Below are 24,629 nucleotides of genomic sequence, written 5' to 3' on the forward strand. Positions count from 1 at the left end.
ATGATTAATGAGGAATATAGTCATGATAATGAGGAAATATGAGTCATGATTAATGAGGCACATAGTCATGATTAATGAGGAATATAGTCATGATTAATGAGGAACATAGTCATGATTAATGAGGAACATAGTCATGATTAATGAGGAATATAGTCATGATTAATGAGGAATATAGTCATGATTAATGAGGAACATAGTCATGATTAATGAGGAACATAGTCATGATTAATGAGGAACATAGTCATGATTAATGAGGAACATAGTCATGATTAATGATGAATATAGTCATGATTAATGAGGAACATAGTCATGATTAATGAGGAATATAGTCATGATTAATGAGGAACATAGTCATGATTAATGAGGAATATAGTCATGATTAATGAGGATATATAGTCATGATTAATGAGGCACATAGTCATGATTAATGAGGAATATAGTCATGATTAATGAGGAATATAGTCATGATTAATGAGGAACATAGTCATGATTAATGAGGAATATAGTCATGATTAATGAGGCACATAGTCATGATTAATGAGGAATATAGTCATGATTAATGAGGAATATAGTCATGATTAATGAGGAACATAGTCATGATTAATGATGAATATAGTCATGATTAATGAGGAACATAGTCATGATTAATGAGGAATGTAGTCATGATTAATGATGAATATAGTCATGATTAATGAGGAACATAGTCATGATTAATGAGGAATGTAGTCATGATTAATGAGGAATATAGTCATGATGAATGAGGAATATAGTCATGATTAATGAGGAACATAGTCATGATTAATGAGGAATATAGTCATGATTAATGAGGAACATAGTCATGATTAATGAGGAACATAGTCATGATTAATGAGGAACATAGTCATGATTAATGAGGAATATAGTCATGATTAATGAGGAATATAGTCATGATTAATGAGGAACATAGTCATGATTAATGAGGAACATAGTCATGATTAATGAGGAATATAGTCATGATTAATGAGGAACATAGTCATGATTAATGAGGAACATAGTCATGATTAATGAGGAACATAGTCATGATTAATGAGGAATATAGTCATGATTAATGATGAACATAGTCATGATTAATGAGGAACATAGTCATGATTAATGAGGAATGTAGTCATGATTAATGAGGAATATAGTCATGATGAATGAGGAATATAGTCATGATTAATGAGGAACATAGTCATGATTAATGAGGAATATAGTCATGATTAATGAGGAACATAGTCATGATTAATGAGGAACATAGTCATGATTAATGAGGAACATAGTCATGATTAATGAGGAATATAGTCATGATTAATGAGGAATATAGTCATGATTAATGAGGAACATAGTCATCATTAATGAGGAACATAGTCATGATTAATGAGGAATATAGTCATGATTAATGAGGAACATAGTCATGATTAATGAGGAACATAGTCATGATTAATGAGGAACATAGTCATGATTAATGAGGAATATAGTCATGATTAATGATGAACATAGTCATGATTAATGAGGAACATAGTCATGATTAATGAGGAACATAGTCATGATTAATGAGGAATATAGTCATGATTAATGAGGAACATAGTCATGATTAATGAGGAACATAGTCATGATTAATGAGGAATATAGTCATGATTAATGAGGAACATAGTCATGATTAATGAGGAATATAGTCATGATTAATGAGGAACATAGTCATGATTAATGAGGAATATAGTCATGATTAATGAGGAACATAGTCATGATTAATGAGGAATATAGTCATGATTAATGAGGAACATAGTCATGATTAATGAGGAATATAGTCATGATTAATGAGGAATATAGTCATGATTAATGAGGCACATAGTCATGATTAATGAGGAATATAGTCATGATTAATGAGGAATATAGTCACGATTAATGAGGAACATAGTCATGATTAATGAGGAATATAGTCATGATTAATGAGGAACATAGTCATGATTAATGAGGAATATAGTCATGATTAATGAGGAATATAGTCATGATTAATGAGGAACATAGTCATGATTAATGAGGAACATAGTCATGATTAATGAGGAATATAGTCATGATTAATGAGGAACATAGTCATGATTAATGAGGAATATAGTCATGATTAATGAGGAACATAGTCATGATTAATGAGGAACATAGTCATGATTAATGAGGAACATAGTCATGATTAATGAGGAACATAGTCATGATTAATGAGGAATATAGTCATGATTAATGAGGAACATAGTCATGATTAATGAGGAATATAGTCATGATTAATGAGGAACATAGTCATGATTAATGAGGAATATAGTCATGATTAATGAGGAATATAGTCATGATTAATGAGGAATATAGTCATGATTAATGAGGAACATAGTCATGATTAATGAGGAATATAGTCATGATTAATGAGGAATATAGTCATGATTAATGAGGAATATAGTCATGATTAATGAGGAATATAGTCATGATTAATGAGGAACATAGTCATGATTAATGAGGCACATAGTCATGATTAATTAGGAATATAGTCATGATTAATGAGGAACATAGTCATGATTAATGAGGAATATAGTCATGATTAATGAGGAACATAGTCATGATTAATGAGGAATATAGTCATGATTAATGAGGAATATAGTCATGATTAATGAGGAACATAGTCATGATTAATGAGGAACATAGTCATGATTAATGAGGAATATAGTCATGATTAATGAGGAACATAGTCATGATTAATGAGGAATTTAGTCATGATTAATGAGGAATATAGTCATGATTAATGAGGAACATAGTCATGATTAATGAGGAACATAGTCATGATTAATGAGGAACATAGTCATGATTAATGATGAACATAGTCATGATTAATGAGGAACATAGTCATGATTAATGAGGAACATAGTCATGATTAATGAGGAATATAGTCATGATTAATGAGGAACATAGTCATGATTAATGAGGAACATAGTCATGATTAATGAGGAATATAGTCATGATTAATGAGGAACATAGTCATGATTAATGAGGAATTTAGTCATGATTAATGAGGAATATAGTCATGATTAATGAGGAACATAGTCATGATTAATGAGGAACATAGTCATGATTAATGAGGAACATAGTCATGATTAATGAGGAATATAGTCATGATTAATGAGGAACATAGTCATGATTAATGAGGAACATAGTCATGATTAATGAGGAACATAGTCATGATTAATGAGGAATATAGTCATGATTAATGAGGAATATAGTCATGATTAATGAGGAACATAGTCATGATTAATGAGGAATATAGTCATGATTAATGTGGAACATAGTCATGATTAATGAGGAACATAGTCATGATTGAGGAACATAGTCATGATTAATGAGGAACATAGTCATGATTAATGAGGAACATAGTCATGATTAATGAGGAATATAGTCATGATTAATGAGGAACATAGTCATGATTAATAAGGAACATAGTCATGATTAATGAGGAATATAGTCATGATTAATGAGGAATATAGTCATGATTAATGAGGAATATAGTTATGATTAATGAGGAACATAGTCATGATTAATGAGGAACATAGTCATGATTAATGAGGAACATAGTCATGATTAATGAGGAATATAGTCATGATTAATGAGGAACACAGTCATGCTTAATGAGGAACATAGTCATGATTAATGAGGAATATAGTCATGATTAATGAGGAACATAGTCATGATTAATGAGGAATATAGTCATGATTAATGAGGAACATAGTCATGATTAATGAGGAACATAGTCATGATTAATGAGGAATAAAGTCATGATTAATGAGGAACATAGTCATGATTAATGAGGAATATAGTCATGATTAATGAGGAATATAGTCATGATTAATGAGGAATATAGTCATGATTAATGAGGCACATAGTCATGATTAATGAGGAATATAGTCATGATTAATGAGGAACATAGTCATGATTAATGAGGAACATAGTCATGATTAATGAGGAATATAGTCATGATTAATGAGGCACATAGTCATGATTAATGAGGAACATAGTCATGATTAATGAGGAATATAGTCATGATTAATGAGGAATATAGTCATGATTAATGAGGAACATAGTCATGATTAATGAGGAACATAGTCATGATTAATGAGGAATATAGTCATGATTAATGAGGAACATAGTCATGATTAATGAGGAACATAGTCATGATTAATGAGGAACATAGTCATGATTAATGAGGAATATAGTCATGATTAATGAGGAATATAGTCATGATTAATGAGGAACATAGTCATGATTAATGAGGAATATAGTCATGATTAATGTGGAACATAGTCATGATTAATGAGGAACATAGTCATGATTGAGGAACATAGTCATGATTAATGAGGAACATAGTCATGATTAATGAGGAACATAGTCATGATTAATGAGGAATATAGTCATGATTAATGAGGAACATAGTCATGATTAATAAGGAACATAGTCATGATTAATGAGGAATATAGTCATGATTAATGAGGAATATAGTCATGATTAATGAGGAATATAGTTATGATTAATGAGGAACATAGTCATGATTAATGAGGAACATAGTCATGATTAATGAGGAACATAGTCATGATTAATGAGGAATATAGTCATGATTAATGAGGAACACAGTCATGCTTAATGAGGAACATAGTCATGATTAATGAGGAATATAGTCATGATTAATGAGGAACATAGTCATGATTAATGAGGAATATAGTCATGATTAATGAGGAACATAGTCATGATTAATGAGGAACATAGTCATGATTAATGAGGAATAAAGTCATGATTAATGAGGAACATAGTCATGATTAATGAGGAATATAGTCATGATTAATGAGGAATATAGTCATGATTAATGAGGAATATAGTCATGATTAATGAGGCACATAGTCATGATTAATGAGGAATATAGTCATGATTAATGAGGAACATAGTCATGATTAATGAGGAACATAGTCATGATTAATGAGGAATATAGTCATGATTAATGAGGCACATAGTCATGATTAATGAGGAACATAGTCATGATTAATGAGGAATATAGTCATGATTAATGAGGAACATAGTCATGATTAATGAGGAATATAGTCATGATTAATGAGGAACATAGTCATGATTAATGAGGAATATAGTCATGATTAATGAGGAACATAGTCATGATTAATGAGGAATATAGTCATGATTAATGAGGAACATAGTCATGATTAATGAGGCACATAGTCATGATTACTGAGGAACATAGTCATGATTAATGAGGAATATAGTCATGATTAATGAGGAACATAGTCATGATTAATGAGGAATATAGTCATGATCAATGAGGAACATAGTCATGATTAAAGAGGAATATAGTCATGATTAATGAGGAACATAGTCATGATTAATGAGGAACATAGTCATGATTAATGAGGAATATAGTCATGATTAATGAGGAATATAGTCATGATTAATGAGGAACATAGTCATGATTAATGAGGAATTTAGTCATGATTAATGAGGAATATAGTCATGATTAATGAGGAATATAGTCATGATTAATGAGGAACATAGTCATGATTAATGAGGAACATAGTCATGATTAATGAGGAATATAGTCATGATTAATGAGGAACATAGCCATGATTAATGAGGAATATAGTCATGATTAATGAGGAACATAGTCATGAATAATGAGGAACATAGTCAAGATTAATGAGGAATATAGTCATGATTAATGAGGAACATAGTCATGAATAATGAGGAACATAGTCATGATTAATGAGGAACATAGTCATGATTAATGAGGAACATAGTCAAGATTAATGAGGAATATAGTCATGATTAATGAGGAATATAGTCATGATTAATGAGGAACATAGTCATGATTAATGAGGAACATAGTCATGATTAATGAGGAATATAGTCATGATTAATGAGGAATATAGTCATGATTAATGAGGAACATAGTCATGATTAATGAGGAATATAGTCATGATTAATGTGGAACATAGTCATGATTAATGAGGAACATAGTCATGATTGAGGAACATAGTCATGATTAATGAGGAACATAGTCATGATTAATGAGGAACATAGTCATGATTAATGAGGAATATAGTCATGATTAATGAGGAACATAGTCATGATTAATAAGGAACATAGTCATGATTAATGAGGAATATAGTCATGATTAATGAGGAATATAGTCATGATTAATGAGGAATATAGTTATGATTAATGAGGAACATAGTCATGATTAATGAGGAACATAGTCATGATTAATGAGGAACATAGTCATGATTAATGAGGAATATAGTCATGATTAATGAGGAACACAGTCATGCTTAATGAGGAACATAGTCATGATTAATGAGGAATATAGTCATGATTAATGAGGAACATAGTCATGATTAATGAGGAATATAGTCATGATTAATGAGGAACATAGTCATGATTAATGAGGAACATAGTCATGATTAATGAGGAATAAAGTCATGATTAATGAGGAACATAGTCATGATTAATGAGGAATATAGTCATGATTAATGAGGAATATAGTCATGATTAATGAGGAATATAGTCATGATTAATGAGGCACATAGTCATGATTAATGAGGAATATAGTCATGATTAATGAGGAACATAGTCATGATTAATGAGGAACATAGTCATGATTAATGAGGAATATAGTCATGATTAATGAGGCACATAGTCATGATTAATGAGGAACATAGTCATGATTAATGAGGAATATAGTCATGATTAATGAGGAACATAGTCATGATTAATGAGGAATATAGTCATGATTAATGAGGAACATAGTCATGATTAATGAGGAATATAGTCATGATTAATGAGGAACATAGTCATGATTAATGAGGAATATAGTCATGATTAATGAGGAACATAGTCATGATTAATGAGGCACATAGTCATGATTACTGAGGAACATAGTCATGATTAATGAGGAATATAGTCATGATTAATGAGGAACGTAGTCATGATTAATGAGGAATATAGTCATGATCAATGAGGAACATAGTCATGATTAAAGAGGAATATAGTCATGATTAATGAGGAACATAGTCATGATTAATGAGGAACATAGTCATGATTAATGAGGAATATAGTCATGATTAATGAGGAATATAGTCATGATTAATGAGGAACATAGTCATGATTAATGAGGAATTTAGTCATGATTAATGAGGAATATAGTCATGATTAATGAGGAATATAGTCATGATTAATGAGGAACATAGTCATGATTAATGAGGAACATAGTCATGATTAATGAGGAATATAGTCATGATTAATGAGGAACATAGCCATGATTAATGAGGAATATAGTCATGATTAATGAGGAACATAGTCATGAATAATGAGGAACATAGTCAAGATTAATGAGGAATATAGTCATGATTAATGAGGAACATAGTCATGAATAATGAGGAACATAGTCATGATTAATGAGGAACATAGTCATGATTAATGAGGAACATAGTCAAGATTAATGAGGAATATAGTCATGATTAATGAGGAATATAGTCATGATTAATGAGGAACATAGTCATGATTAATGAGGAACATAGTCATGATTAATGAGGAATATAGTCATGATTAATGAGGAATATAGTCATGATTAATGAGGAATATAGTCATGATTAATGAGGAATATAGTCATGATTAATGAGGAACATAGTCATGATTAATGAGGAATATAGTCATGATTAATGAGGAATATAGTCATGATTAATGAGGAACATAGTCATGATTAATGAGGAACATAGTCATGATTAATGAGGAACATAGTCATGATTAATGAGGAACATAGTCATGATTAATGAGGAATATAGTCATGATTAATGAGGAATATAGTCATGATTAATGAGGAACATAGTCATGATTAATGAGGCACATAGTCATGATTAATGAGGAATATAGTCATGATTAATGAGGAATATAGTCATGATTAATGAGGAATATAGTCATGATTAATGAGGAACATAGTCATGATTAATGAGGAATATAGTTATGATTAATGAGGAATATAGTCATGATTAATGAGGAATATAGTCATGATTAATGAGGAACATAGTCATGATTAATGAGGAATATAGTCATGATTAATGAGGAATATAGTCATGATTAATGAGGAATATAGTCATGATTAATGAGGAACATAGTCATGATTAATGAGGAATATAGTTATGATTAATGAGGAATATAGTCATGATTAATGAGGAATATAGTCATGATTAATGAGGAATATAGTCATGATTAATGAGGAATATAGTCATGATTAATGATGAATATAGTCATGATTAATGAGGAATATAGTCATGATTAATGAGGAACATAGTCATGATTGCAGGGCTAAGTCCTCAGCAGACATTTATTTGGAGGATATTTTCAGACCTTTTTTGTTCATTATTTTGATTGATTGACATTTTAGGTGCACTTCTTCACAACACACAAATGGCACGGCGCATCATCGCATGAACATCAGTCAAGTTTTTAATAAAAAAGAAGGGGCGGCCCCACCATGACTGGACCCTTGAACAAGTCCTGCTCGACTCTCTCTTCCCTCCTTCAGGCCACGTTGAAGAAGTACCAGACCGAGCGACGGTCCAAGTCCGAGTCCATCGAGCGCTGCCAGGCCCAGCTGAAGAAGCTGCGCAGGAAGAGTTTGGGCAGCCGACACCCCAACAAATACGGAGACCGAGAGATGCAGGCCAGTACGCCACACCTCTCAACAGCTCCGACATTTTTTGGACTCCAGCCGGCTGTGAGGAATAAAATGCAACAAGGAAATAACCGCGAAAATTTTTCAATGTCGATTGAACTAAAAAAAAACTAGCATTAAACTCTAACATGCTAACGTTAGCTTGCTATACTGGGAACAGTTAGCATACTTGCAAAAAGGAAATGTATCTCAAAACCCATGAATTGTAGGTTATTTGCAAACAAAATGACCAAAAAATGGTAGCATAGAAGTTAGCATACTCCTAAAATGGTGCCAAGTATCAAAATCCAATGATTTTTAGCAAAAAAATGTGTCCATAAAACGTTAGCATCTTAACCTTAGCATGATGACACAGGAAAAGTTAGCGTACTTCTAAAATGGCTCCAAGTATCAAAATCCATGCATTTTAGGTTTATACAACTGAAATGAGCAAACATGCTTGCATAAAACTTTAGCATGCTAATGTTACCATGGTGACCAAGGAAAAGTTAGCGTACTTTTAAGATAGCGCCACGTATGAAAAGCCATCATTTTTAGGTTTAAACATAAAAAATGTTCAAAACAGCTAGCATAAAATATTAGCGTGTTAATGTTAAGATTATGACATAGGAAAAGTTTGCATACTTCTAAGATGGCTCCAAGTATTAAAATCCATGATTGTCAAGTTTATACGACATATAAAATTAGCAAAAACGGTAGCATAGAAATTAGCATACTCCTAAAATGGTGCCAAGTAACAAAATCAATGATTTTTAGGTTTAATCATAAAAAATGTGCAAAAAAATGCGTCCGTAAAATGTTAGCATGTTAACCTTAGCATGATGACATAGGAAAAGTTAGCGTACTTCTAAAATGGCTCCGAGTATCAAAATCCATGAATTTTAGGTGTATACAACTAAAATGAGCAAACATGCTTGCATAAAACTTTAGCATGCTAATGTTACCATGGTGACCAAGGAAAAGTTAGCGTACTTTTAAGATAGTGCCACGTATGAAAAGCCATCATTTTTAGGTTTAAACATAAAAAATGTTCAAAACAGCTAGCATAAAATATTAGCGTGTTAATGTTAAGATTATGACGTAGGAAAAGTTAGCATACTTCTAAGATGGCTCCAAGTATTAAAATCCATGATTTTCAAGTTTATACGACATATAAAATTAGCAAAAACGGTAGCATAGAAATTAGCATACTCCTAAAATGGTGCCAATTAACAAAATCAATGATTTTTAGGTTTAATCATAAAAAATTTGCAAAAAAATGCGTCCGTAAAATGTTAGCATGTTAACCTTAGCATGATGACATAGGAAAAGTTAGCGTACTTCTAAAATGGCTCCGAGTATCAAAATCCATGAATTTTAGGTTTATACAACTGAAATGAGCAAACATGCTTGCATAAAACTTTAGCATGCTAATGTTACCATGGTGACCAAGGAAAAGTTAGCGTACTTTTAAGATAGTGCCACGTATGAAAAGCCATAATTTTTAGGTTTAAACATAAAAAATGTTCAAAACAGCTAGCATAAAATATTAGCGTGTTAATGTTAAGATTATGACACAGGAAAAGTTAGCATACTTCTAAGATGGCTCCAAGTATTAAAATCCATGATTTTCAAGTTTATACGACATATAAAATTAGCAAAAACGGTAGCATAGAAATTAGCATACTCCTAAAATGGTGCCAAGTAACAAAATCAATGATTTTTAGGTTTAATCATAAAAAATGTGCAAAAAAATGCGTCCGTAAAATGTTAGCATGTTAACCTTAGCATGATGACACAGGAAAAGTTAGCGTACTTCTAAAATGGCTCCAAGTATCAAAATCCATGCATTTTAGGTTTATACAACTGAAATGAGCAAACATGCTTGCATAAAACTTTAGCATGCTAATGTTACCATGGTGACCAAGGAAAAGTTAGCGTACTTTTAAGATAGTGCCACGTATGAAAAGCCATCATTTTTAGGTTTAAACATAAAAAATGTTCAAAACAGCTAGCATAAAATATTAGCGTGTTAATGTTAAGATTATGACACAGGAAAAGTTAGCATACTTCTAAGATGGCTCCAAGTATTAAAATCCATGATTTTCAAGTTTATACGACATATAAAATTAGCAAAAACGGTAGCATAGAAATTAGCATACTCCTAAAATGGTGCCAAGTAACAAAATCAATGATTTTTAGGTTTAATCATAAAAAATGTGCAAAAAAATGCGTCCGTAAAATGTTAGCATGTTAACCTTAGCATGATGACATAGGAAAAGATAGTGTAGTTCTAAGATGGCTCCAAGTATCAAAATCCATGAATTTTAGGTTTATACAACTGAAATGAGCAAACATGCTTGCATAAAACTTTAGCATGCTAATGTTACCATGGTGACCAAGGAAAAGTTAGCGTACTTTTAAGATAGTGCCACGTATGAAAAGCCATCATTTTTAGGTTTAAACATAAAAAATGTTCAAAACAGCTAGCATAAAATATTAGCGTGTTAATGTTAAGATTATGACATAGGAAAAGTTAGCATACTTCTAAGATGGCTCCAAGTATTAAAATCCATGATTTTCAAGTTTATACGACATATAAAATTAGCAAAAACGGTAGCATAGAAATTAGCATACTCCTAAAATGGTGCCAAGTAACAAAATCAATGATTTTTAGGTTTAATCATAAAAAATGTGCAAAAAAATGCGTCCGTAAAATGTTAGCATGTTAACCTTAGCATGATGACATAGGAAAAGATAGTGTAGTTCTAAGATGGCTCCAAGTATCAAAATCCATGATTTTCAGGTTTATACGACCGCCCGATTGTAGCTGAGATAGGCTCCAGCGCCCCCCGCGACCCCGAAGGGAATAAGCGGTAGAAAATGGATGGATGGATGGACGACATATAAAATTAGCAAAAAAAGCCATCATAAATTGTTAGCATGTTAACGTTAGCATGATGACCTAGGAAAATGTATACAACTGAAATTAGCAAAAAAGCTTGCATAAAACATTAGCATGCTAATGTTAGCATGATGACATAGGAAAAGATAGCGTACTTTTAAGATGGCTCCAAGTATCAAAATCCATGATTTTCGGGTTTATACAACATGTAAAATTAGCAGAAAAGCTATCATAAAATGTGAGCATATTAACGTTAGCATGATGACCTAGGAAAAGTTAGCGTACTTTTAAGATAGTGCCATGTATGAAAAGCCATCGTTTTTAGGTTTAGACATAAAAAATTAGCCATAAAGCTATCGTAAAATGTTAGCATGTTAACATTAGCATTATGATACAGGAAAAGTTAGCGTACGGCTAAGATGGCGCCAAGTATCAAAATCCTTGATTTTTAGGTTTAACCATACAAAATTAGCAAAATAGCAATCATAAAATGTTAGCATGTTAACGTTAGCATGATGACCTAGGAAAAGTTAGCATGCTTTTAAGATAGTGCCACGTATGAAAAGCCATCGTTTTTAGGTTTAAACATAAAAAATTAGCAAAAAAGCTATTATAAAATGTTAGCATATTAACGTTAGCATGATGACCTAGGAAAAGTTAGCGTACTTTTAAGATAGTGCCATGTATGAAAAGCCATCGTTTTTAGGTTTAGACATAAAAAATTAGCAAAAAAGCTATCGTAAAATGTTAGCATGTTAACATTAGCATTATGATACAGGAAAAGTTAGCGTACGGCTAAGATGGCGCCAAGTATCAAAATCCTTGATTTTGGGGTTTAACCATACAAAATTAGCAAAATAGCAATCATAAAATGTTAGCATGTTAACGTTAGCATGATGACCTAGGAAAAGTTAGCATGCTTTTAAGATAGTGCCACGTATGAAAAGCCATCGTTTTTAGATTTAAATATAAAAAATTAGCAAAAAAGCTATTATAAAATGTTAGCATCTTAACGTTAGCATTATGACACAGGAAAAGTTAGCATACTTTTAAGATAGTGCCATGTATGAAAAGCCATCGTTTTTAGGTTTGAACATAAAAAATTAGCAAAAAAGCTATCGTAAAATGTTAGCATGTTAACATTAGCATTATGATACAGGAAAAGTTAGCGTATGGCTAAAATGGCGCCGAGTATCAAAATCCTTGATTTTTAGGTTTAACCATACAAAATTAGCAAAATAGCAATCATAAAATGTTAGCATGTTAACGTTAGCATGATGACCTAGGAAAAGTTAGCATGCTTTTAAGATAGTGCCACGTATGAAAAGCCATCGTTTTTAGGTTTAAACATAAAAAACTAGCAAAAAAGCTATTATAAAATGTTAGCATATTAACTTTAGCATGATGACCTAGGAAAAGTTAGCGTACTTTTAAGATAGTGCCATGTATGAAAAGCCATCGTTTTTAGGTTTAGACATACAAAATTTGCAAAAAAGCTATCGTAAAATGTTAGCATGTTAACATTAGCATTATGATACAGGAAAAGTTAGCGTACGGCTAAGATGGCGCCAAGTATCAAAATCTTTGATTTTTAGGTTTAACCATACAAAATTAGCAAAATAGCAATCATAAAATGTTAGCATGTTAACGTTAGCATGATGACCTAGGAAAAGTTAGCATGCTTTTAAGATAGTGCCACGTATGAAAAGCCATCGTTTTTAGGTTTAAACATAAAAAATTAGCAAAAAAGCTATCATAAAATGTGAGCATATTAACGTTAGCATGATGACCTAGGAAAAGTTAGCGTACTTTTAAGATAGTGCCATGTATGAAAAGCCATCGTTTTTAGGTTTAGACATAAAAAATTAGCAAAAAAGCTATCGTAAAATGTTAGCATGTTAACATTAGCATTATGATACAGGAAAAGTTAGCGTACGGCTATGATGGCGCCAAGTATCAAAATCCTTGATTTTTAGGTTTAACCATACAAAATTAGCAAAATAGCAATCATAAAATGTTAGCATGTTAACGTTAGCATTATGACCTACGAAAAGTTAGCATGCTTTTAAGATAGTGCCACGTATGAAAAGCCATCGTTTTTAGGTTTAAACATAAAAAACTAGCAAAAAAGCTATTATAAAATGTTAGCATATTAACTTTAGCATGATGACCTAGGAAAAGTTAGCGTACTTTTAAGATAGTGCCATGTATGAAAAGCCATCGTTTTTAGGTTTAGACATACAAAATTTGCAAAAAAGCTATCGTAAAATGTTAGCATGTTAACATTAGCATTATGATACAGGAAAAGTTAGCGTACGGCTAAGATGGCGCCAAGTATCAAAATCCTTGATTTTTAGGTTTAACCATACAAAATTAGCAAAAAAGCTATTATAAAATGTTAGCATCTTAACGTTAGCATTATGACACAGGAAAAGTTAGCATACTTTTAAGATAGTGCCATGTATGAAAAGCCATCGTTTTTAGGTTTAAACATAAAAAAATTAGCAAAAAAAAGCTATCATAAATTGTTAGCATGTTAACGTTAGCATTATGACACAGGAAAAGTTAGCGTACGGCTAGGATGGCGCCAAGTATCAAAATCCTTGATTTTTAGGTTAAACCATACAAAATTAACAAAATAGCTATCATAAAATGTTAGCATGTTAACGTTAGCATGATGACCTAGGAAACGTTAGCGTACTTTTAAGATAGTGCCACGTATGAAAAGCCATCGTTGGCCAAAAAGCTATCATAAATTGTTAGCATTATGACACAGGAAAAGTTAGCGTACTGCTAAGATGGCGCCAAGTATCAAAATCCTTGATTTTCAGGTTTATACGACATATAAAATTAGCAAAATGCTAACATAAAAAATTAGCATGCTAACATTCCCACCCATAATAACGAGCTTCGATGGCAATTATATCCATGATTGTTTTGGCTCTTTCTGTGAGACAGGAAGTGATGACACAGGAAGTGATGGCACAGGAAGTGACGTGCTTTTCCGTGCTTACCGCCCTCAGTTTGTGGAGCTGATGAGTCGGCGCCAGGTGGAGCTGGACACGCTGGTTGCTACGGGTTACAGGTCGGCGCTAACTGAGGAGCGCAGGCGATACTGCTTCCTGGTGGAGCGCCAGTGTTGTGTTAGCAAGCTGCTCATCAACTACCACTGCAAGGTGACGTCTTATACTCACACATCAACCACCACTGCAAGGTGACGTCTTATACTCACACATCAACCACCACTGCAAGGTGACGTCTTATATTCACACATCAACCACCACTGCAAGGTGACGTCTTATACTCACACATCAACCACCACTGCAAGGTGACGTCTTATACTCACACATCAACCACCACTGCAAGGTGACGTCTTATACTCACACATCAACCACCACTGCAAGGTGACGTCTTATACTCACACATCAACCACCACTGCAAGGTGACGTCTTATACTCACACATCAACCACCACTGCAAGGTGACGTCTTATACTCACACATCAACCACCACTGCAAGGGGACGTCTTATACTCACACATCAACCACCACTGCAAGGTGACGTCTTATACTCACACATCAACCACCACTGCAAGGTGACGTCTTATACTCACACATCAACTACCATTGCAAGGTGACGTCTTATACTCACACATCAACTACCACTGCAAGGTGACGTCTTATACTCACACATCAACCACCACTGCAAGGTGACGTCTTACACTCACACATCAACCACCACTGCAAGGTGACGTCTTATACTCACACATCAACTACCATTGCAAGGTGACGTCTTATACTCACACATCAACCACCACTGCAAGGGGACGTCTTATACTCGCACATCAACCACCACTGCAAGGTGACGTCTTATACTCACACATCAACTACCACTGCAAGGTGACGTCTTATACTCACACATCAACTACCACTGCAAGGTGACGTCTTATACTCACACATCAACTACCACTGCAAGGGGACGTCTTATACTCACACATCAACCACCACTGCAAGGTGACGTCTTATACTCACACATCAACCACCACTGCAAGGTGACGTCTTATACTCACACATCAACCACCACTGCAAGGTGACGTCTTATGCTCACACATCAACCACCACTGCAAGGTGACGTCTTATACTCACACATCAACCACCACTGCAAGGTGACGTCTTATACTCACACATCAACCACCACTGCAAGGGGACGTCTTATACTCACACATCAACCACCACTGCAAGGTGACGTCTTATACTCACACATCAACCACCACTGCAAGGTGACGTCTTATACTCACACATCAACCACCACTGCAAGGTGACGTCTTATACTCACACATCAACCACCACTGCAAGGTGACGTCTTATACTCACACATCAACCACCACTGCAAGGGGACGTCTTATACTCACACATCAACCACCACTGCAAGGTGACGTCTTATACTCACACATCAACCACCACTGCAAGGTGACGTCTTATACTCACACATCAACCACCACTGCAAGGTGACGTCTTATACTCACACATCAACCACCACTGCAAGGTGACGTCTTATACTCACACATCAACCACCACTGCAAGGTGACGTCTTATACTCACACATCAACCACCACTGCAAGGTGACGTCTTATATTCACACATCAACCACCACTGCAAGGTGACGTCTTATACTCACACATCAACCACCACTGCAAGGTGACGTCTTATACTCACACATCAACCACCACTGCAAGGTGACGTCTTATACTCACACATCAACCACCACTGCAAGGTGACGTCTTATACTCACACATCAACCACCACTGCAAGGTGACGTCTTATACTCACACATCAACCACCACTGCAAGGTGACGTCTTATACTCACACATCAACCACCACTGCAAGGTGACGTCTTATACTCACACATCAACTACCACTGCAAGGTGACGTCTTATACTTACGCAAATAAATATAAAATAAGTAAATAGTCCTAAAAACACGACTGCTATTTAATAATAATATTAAGTGTATTTTTCAAATGTGGTTAAAAATGATACAGTGTAAGAATAAAATAAATTAAGAAAATAAATAAATATTACTAAAAACACAAATGTAATTTAATAATAATATTATGTCTATTTTTCAAAGGGATTATTTCTTATAAATATTATTGTTATGGTTAAAAAATAAATCCTGTAAGAATAAAATAAGTACAAAATAAATAAATGTGACTAAAAACACTATATATATTTAATAATAAAATTATGTCTGTTTTTTAAATGTTTGTTTTTTATATTTATTATTATTGTTGTGGTTAAAAAATAAACCGTGTAAGAATAAAATAAGTAAAAATAAATGAATATGACAAAAAACATTACTGATATTTAGAAATATTATATGTATTTTTCAAATGTATTTTTTTTTATATATAAATATGATTATTGTTGTGGTTAATAAATAAAACATGTAAGAATAAAATAAGTAAATATTACTAAAAATACAACTGCTATTTAATAATACTATTGAGTGTTTTTTTCAAATCTATTGTTTTTTGTAATATTATTGTTGTTGTGTTTAAAATATATATTGTGTAAGAATAAAATAAATTAAGAAAATAAATATTACTAAAAACACTAGTGCTATTTATTAATAATATTATGTCTATTTTTTCAAATGTATTGTTTTTTAAAATGATTGTTATTGTTGTGGTTAAAAGAAATAAATCTTGTAAGAATAAAATAAGTACATAATAAATGAATATGACTAAAAACACTACCGATATTTAATAATAATTTTATGTCTGTTTTTCAAATGTGTTTTTTTTTATAGTTATATTATTGTTGCGGTTAAAAAATATACTGTGTAAGAATAAAATAAGTACAAAATAAATGAATATGACCAAAAACATTACTGATATTTAACAATAATATGTCTATTTTTCAAATGTATTGTTTTTAATGTACATTATTATTGTTGTGGTTAAAAAAAATATACAGTTTAAGAATTAAATAAGTACAAAATAAATAAATATTATTAAAAACATTAGTGTTATTTAATAATAATATTTTGCCTATTTTTCAAATGTATTGTTTTTTTAATGAATATGATTATTGTTGTGGTTAAAAAATAAATCATGTAAGAATAAAATAAGTACAAAATAAGTCAATATTACTAAAAACATAACTGCTATTTCATAATCATATTGAGTGTATTTTTTAAATGTTTTTTTTTTTAATATTATTGTTTTTTAATCAATATTATTATTGTTGTGGTTAAAACAATGAATCCTGTAAGAATAAAATAAGTACAAAATAAATTAATATGACCAAAAACACTACTGATATTTAATAATAATATTATGTCTGTTTTTCAAATGTTTTATTTTTTATAGTTATTATTGTTGTGTTTGAAAAAATATAGATTGTAATAATAAAATAAGTACAAAATAAAAAAATATGACAAAAAACATTACTGATATTTAATAATAATATGGCTATTTTTCAAATGTATTGTTTTTAAATAATCATTATTATTATTGTGGTTAGAGAATATACAGTTTAAGAATAAAATAAGTACAAAATAAATAATGTTAAAAACACTAGTGGTATTTAATAAATATATTTGCCTATTTTTCAAATGTATTCTTTTTTATGAATATGATTATTAAAATGATTATAAAAAATAAATCATGTAAGAATAAAATAAGCACAAAATAAGTAAATATTACTAAGACACGACTGTAATTTAATAATAATATTAAGTGTATTTTTCAAATGTATTGTTGTTTTTAATATTTAATATTATTATTGTTGTGGTTAAAAAATATGGAGTGTAATAATAAATAAGTACATAATAAATAAATATTATTAAAAACACTAGTGGTATTTAATAAAGATATTTAGCCTATTCTTCAAATGTTTTTATTTTTTTATAAATATGATTGTTGTGGTTAAAAAATAAATCATGCAAGAATAAAATAAGCACAAAATAAGTAAATATTACTAAGACACGACTGTAATTTAATAATAATATTAAGTGTATTTTTCAAATGTATTGTTGTTTTTAATATTATTGTTGTTGTGGTTAAAAAAAGTATTGTGTAAGAATAAAATAAATTAAGAAAATAAATATTACTAAAAACAGTAGTGCTATTTATTAATATTAGTATGTCTATTTTTTAAATCTATTGTTTTTTTTAATAAATATTATTATTGTTGTGGTTAAAAAAAAATCCTGTAAGAATAAAATAAGTAAATAAATATGACTGAAAACACTACTGATATTTAATAATAATATTATGTCTGTATTTCAAATTTTTTGTTTTTTATAGTTATTATTATTGTTGTGGTTAAAAAATATGGAGTGTAATAATAAAATAAGTACATAATAAATAAATATTATTAAAAACACTAGTGGTATTTAATAAAGATATTTAGCCTATTCTTCAAATGTTTTTATTTTTTTATAAATATGATTGTTGTGGTTAAAAAATAAATCATGTAAGAATAAAATAAGCACAAAATAAGTAAATATTACTAAGACACGACTGTAATTTAATAATAATATTAAGTGTATTTTTCAAATGTATTGTTGTTTTTAATATTATTGTTGTTGTGGTTAAAAAAAGTATTGTGTAAGAATAAAATAAATTAAGAAAATAAATATTACTAAAAACAGTAGCGCTATTTATTAATATTAGTACGTCTATTTTTTAAATCTATTGTTTTTTTAATAAATATTATTATTGTTGTGGTTAAAAAAAATCCTGTAAGAATAAAATAAGTAAATAAATATGACTGAAAACACTACTGATATTTAATAATAATATTATGTCTGTATTTCAAATTTTTTGTTTTTTATAGTTATTATTATTGTTGTGGTTAAAAAATATGGAGTGTAATAATAAAATAAGTACATAATAAATAAATATTTTTAAAAACACTAGTGGTATTTAATAAAGATATTTAGCCTATTCTTCAAATGTTTTTATTTTTTTATAAATATGATTGTTGTGGTTAAAAAATAAATCATGTAAGAATAAAATAAGCACAAAATATGTAAATATTACTAAGACACGACTGTAATTTAATAATAATATTAAGTGTATTTTTCAAATGTATTGTTTTTTTTAATATTATTGTTGTTGTGGTTAAAAAAAGTATTGTGTAAGAATAAAATAAATTAAGAAAATAAATATTACTAAAAACAGTAGTGCTATTTATTAATATTAGTATGTCTATTTTTTAAATCTATTGTTTTTTTAATAAATATTATTATTGTTGTGGTTAAAAAAAAAAATCCTGTAAGAATAAAATAAGTAAATAAATATGACTGAAAACACTACTGATATTTAATAATAATATTATGTCTGTATTTCAAATTTTTTGTTTTTTATAGTTATTATTATTGTTGTGGTTAAAAAATATGGAGTGTAATAATAAAATAAGTACATAATAAATAAATATTATTAAAAACACTAGTGGTATTTAATAAAGATATTTAGCCTATTCTTCAAATGTTTTTATTTTTTTATAAATATGATTGTTGTGGTTTAAAAATAAATCATGTAGGAATAAAATAAGCACAAAATAAGTAAATATTACTAAGACACGACTGTAATTTAATAATAATATTAAGTGTATTTTTCAAATGTATTGTTGTTTTTAATATTATTGTTGTTGTGGTTAAAAAAAAGTATTGTGTAAGAATAAAATAAATTAAGAAAATAAATATTACTAAAAACAGTAGTGCTATTTATTAATATTAGTATGTCTATTTTTTAAATCTATTGTTTTTTTTATAAATATTATTATTGTTGTGGTTAAAAAAAAAATCCTGTAAGAATAAAATAAGTAAATAAATATGACTGAAAACACTACTGATATTTAATAATAATATTATGTCTGTATTTCAAATTTTTTGTTTTTTATAGTTAAAAATATGGAGTGTAATAATAAAATAAGTACATGATAAATAAATATTATTAAAAACACTAGTGGTATTTAATAAAGATATTTAGCCTATTCTTCAAATGTTTTTATTTTTTTATAAATATGATTGTTGTGGTTAAAAAAATAAATAATGTAAGAATAAAATAAGTACAACATAAGAAAACCTTACTAAAACACGACTGCTGTTTAATAAAAATATTGAGTGTATTTTTCAAATGTTTTTTTTTTTTTAATATTATTGTTGTGGACAAAAAGTATTGTGTAAGAATAAAATACATTAAGAAAATAAATAAATATTACTAGAAACACTAGTTATTTTTCAAATGTATTATTTTTAATCATCATTATTATTATTATAGTTGTAAAAATACTGTGTAAAAGTATAATAAATATAAAATAAATGAATATTACTGCTCTCATTTAATAATAATATTTTTCAAAGGTTTTATTTCTATTAATCATTATTATTGTTGTGGTTCAAATAAATGAAAATAAGATCAATACAAAGTAAAGGAATAATACCAAAACTGCTGCTGCTAAAACATTGGTGATTATTATAATATTTGTGTTTGATTAATAAATAAATGTTAGTGTGTTGTGGTGTCCTGTTGCCAGGTGAGAGAGCTCCTGGCGCAGAAACTGTCGTCGTGGCAACAGTCGTGCACGCAGCCAACCAAACTCCCGGAGCGCGCTCTCAATCTGATGCGTCACACGGCGCCACAAAGCTCCGGAGCGGCCGGCATGGCCGAGGTCCTTCGCCACGCCAAGCTGCTCTGCAGCCAACCAGAGCAGGTGACCGCCTCCTCCCGCAGTCACCAGCTGAAACTTGAAGGGCAACTGCACTTATTGTAGAACCACAACCTTCTACTATCCAGGTGTCATCTACTATCAACTTTCACCAACTCAGAGGCCATGCAGCAGCTCAATATGTCAATACAGCAGCATAAGCTAGTTAGCCGCTAAAAGTAGTTCCTCTGCGTTAGCGCCTATAATAACAATATCACTAATACTTGTCAATATTCAGGTCACCACATGTAAATTGAGCATGATGAGACAGGGAAAGTTAGTGTACTTGTAAGATGGCGCCAAGTATGAAAATGCATGATTTTTAGGTTTATACGAATGAAATTAGCAAAAAAAATGCTAGCATGCTAACAATAGCATGATGAGATAGGAAAAGTTTGCGTACTTGTAAGATGGCGCCAAGTATCAAAATCCATGATTTTTAGGTTTATACGAATTAAATTAGCAAAAAAATGCTAGCATGCTAACAATAGCATGATGAGATAGGACAAGTTTGCATACTTGTAAGATGGCGCCTAATATCAAAATGCATGATTTTTAGGTTTATATGAATGAAATTAGCAAAAAAATGCTAGCATGCTAACAATAGCATGATAAGATAGGACAAGTTTGTGTAGTTGTAAAATGGCGCCAAGTATAAAAATGCATGGTTTTTAAGTTTATATGAATGACATTAGCAAAAATGCTAGCATGCTAACAATAGCATGACGAGATAAGAAAAGTTAGCGTACTTGTAAGATGGCGCCTAATATCAAAACTCATGCTTTTTAGGTTTATATGAATTAAATGACCAAAAATGCTAGCATGCTAACAATAGCATGATGAGATAGGACAAGTTTGCGTACTTGTAAGATGGCGCCTAATATCAAAATCCATGATTTTTAGGTTCATACGAATGAAATTAGCAAAAAAAATGCTAGCATGCTAACAATAGCATGATGAGATAGGACAAGTTTGCATACTTGTAAGATGGCGCCAAGTATCAAAATCCGTGATTTTTAGGTTTATACGAATGAAATGAGCAAAAATGCTAGCATGCTAACAATAGCATGATAAGATAGGACAAGTTTGTGTAGTTGTAAAATGGCGCCAAGTATAAAAATGCATGGTTTTTATGTTTATATGAATGACATTAGCAAAAATGCTAGCATACTAACAATAGCATGACGAGATAAGTAAAGTTAGCGTACTTGTAAGATGGCCCCAAGTATCAAAATCCATGATTTTTAGGTTTATATGAATGAAATGAGCAAAAAAATGCTAGCATGCTAACAATGGCATGATGAGATAGGACAAGTTTGCGTACTTGTAAGATGGCGCCTAATATCAAAATGCATGATTTTTAGGTTTATATGAATGAAATTAGCAAAATTGCTAGCAGGCTAACATTAGCATGATAAGATAGGAAAAGTTTGCATAGTTGTAAGATAGCACCAAGTATAAAAATCCATGGTTTTTAAGTTAATATGAATGACATTAGCAAAAATGCTAGCATGCTAACAATAGCATGATGAGATAAGAAAAGTTAGCGTACTTGTAAGATGGCGCCTAATATCAAAATGCATGATTTTTAGGTTTATATGAATGAAATTAGCAAAAATGCTAGCATGCTAACATTAGCATGATAAGATAGGAAAAGTTTGCATAGTTGTAAGATAGCACCAAGTGTCAAAATCCATGATTTTTAGGTTTGTATGAATGAAATGAGCAAAAATGCTAGCATGCTAACAATAGCATGATAAGATAGGACAAGTTTGTGTAGTTGTAAAATGGCGCCAAGTATAAAAATGCATGGTTTTTAAGTTTATATGAATGACATTAGCAAAAATGCTAGCATGCTAACAATAGCATGACGAGATAAGAAAAGTTAGCGTGCTTGTAAGATGGCGCCTAATATCAAAACCCATGCTTTTTAGGTTTATATGAATTAAATGACCAAAAATGCTAGCATGCTAACAATAGCATGATGAGATAGGACAAGTTAGCGTACTTGTAAGATGGCGGCAAGTATCAAAATCCATGATTTTTAGGTTTATACGAATGAAATTAGCAAAAAAATGCTAGCATGCTAACAATAGCATGATGAGATAGGACAAGTTAGCGTACTTGTAAGATGGCGCCTAATATCAAAATGCATGATTTTTAGGTTTATATGAATGAAACTAGCAAAAATGCTAGCAGGCTAACATTAGCATGATAAGATAGGAAAAGTTTGCATAGTTGTAAGATAGCACCAAGTGTCAAAATCCATGATTTTTAGGTTTGTATGGATGAAATGAGCAAAAATGCTAGCATGCCAACAATAGCATGATAAGATAGGACAAGTTTGTGTAGTTGTAAAATGGCGCCAAGTATAAAAATGCATGGTTTTTAAGTTTATATGAATGACATTAGCAAAAATGTTAGCATGCTAACAATAGCATGATGAGATAGGACAAGTTAGCGTACTTGTAAGATGGCGCCAAGTATAAAAATCCATGATTTTTAGGTTTATACGAATGAAATTAGCAAAAATGCTAGCAGGCTAACAATAGCATGATGAGATAGGACAAGTTTGCATACTTGTAAGATGGCGCCTAATATCAAAATGCATGATTTTTAGGTTTATATGAATGAAATTAGCAAAAATGCTAGCAGGCTAACATTAGCATGATAAGATAGGAAAAGTGTGCATAGTTGTAAGATAGCACCAAGTGTCAAAATCCATGATTTTTAGGTTTATATGAATGAAATGAGCAAAAATGCTAGCATGCTAACAATAGCATGATAAGATAGGACAAGTTTGTGTAGTTGTAAAATGGCGCCAAGTATAAAAATCCATGGTTTTTAAGTTTATATGAATGACATTAGCAAAAATGCTAGCATGCTAACAATAGCATGACGAGATAAGAAAAGTTAGCGTACTTGTAAGATGGCGCCTAATATCAAAATCCATGCTTTTTAGGTTTATATGAATTAAATGACCAAAAATGCTAGCATGCTAACAATAGCATGATGAGATAGGACAAGTTAGCGTACTTGTAAGATGGCGCCAAGTATCAAAATCCATGATTTTTAGGTTTATACGAACTAAATTAGCAAAAAAAATGCTAGCATGCTAGCATTAGCATGATAAGATAGGAAAACTTTGCATACTTGTAAGATGGCGCCTAATATCAAAATGCATGATTTTTAGGTTTATATGAATGAAATGAGCAAAAATGCTAGCATGCTAACAATAGCATGATAAT

The 24,629-nt window shown here is 30.7% G+C and overlaps 2 protein-coding genes across 6 annotated transcripts in view; one reads left to right on the forward strand and one right to left on the reverse strand.

Annotated features, from left to right (window-relative positions):
- prpf31 (PRP31 pre-mRNA processing factor 31 homolog (yeast)) overlaps positions 1-24,629 on the reverse strand; it is a 342,441-nt gene that overhangs the window by 156,045 nt on the left and 161,767 nt on the right. The gene's annotated exons all lie outside the window — the stretch shown is intronic.
- Positions 1-24,629, forward strand: part of zgc:158689 (uncharacterized protein LOC791177 homolog) — an 84,172-nt gene that overhangs the window by 28,667 nt on the left and 30,876 nt on the right. For all 4 annotated transcript variants that reach the window (XM_062062481.1, XM_062062483.1, XM_062062482.1 and 1 more), the window contains exons 7-9: positions 8,630-8,767; positions 14,687-14,839; positions 21,211-21,387. In XM_062062481.1, the coding sequence (XP_061918465.1) occupies positions 8,630-8,767; positions 14,687-14,839; positions 21,211-21,387 (468 nt within the window). The remainder of the gene's footprint in view (positions 1-8,629; positions 8,768-14,686; positions 14,840-21,210; positions 21,388-24,629) is intronic.

This window comes from Entelurus aequoreus, linkage group LG11, assembly GCF_033978785.1.
Source record: "Entelurus aequoreus isolate RoL-2023_Sb linkage group LG11, RoL_Eaeq_v1.1, whole genome shotgun sequence".
Lineage (NCBI taxonomy): Eukaryota > Metazoa > Chordata > Actinopteri > Syngnathiformes > Syngnathidae > Entelurus > Entelurus aequoreus.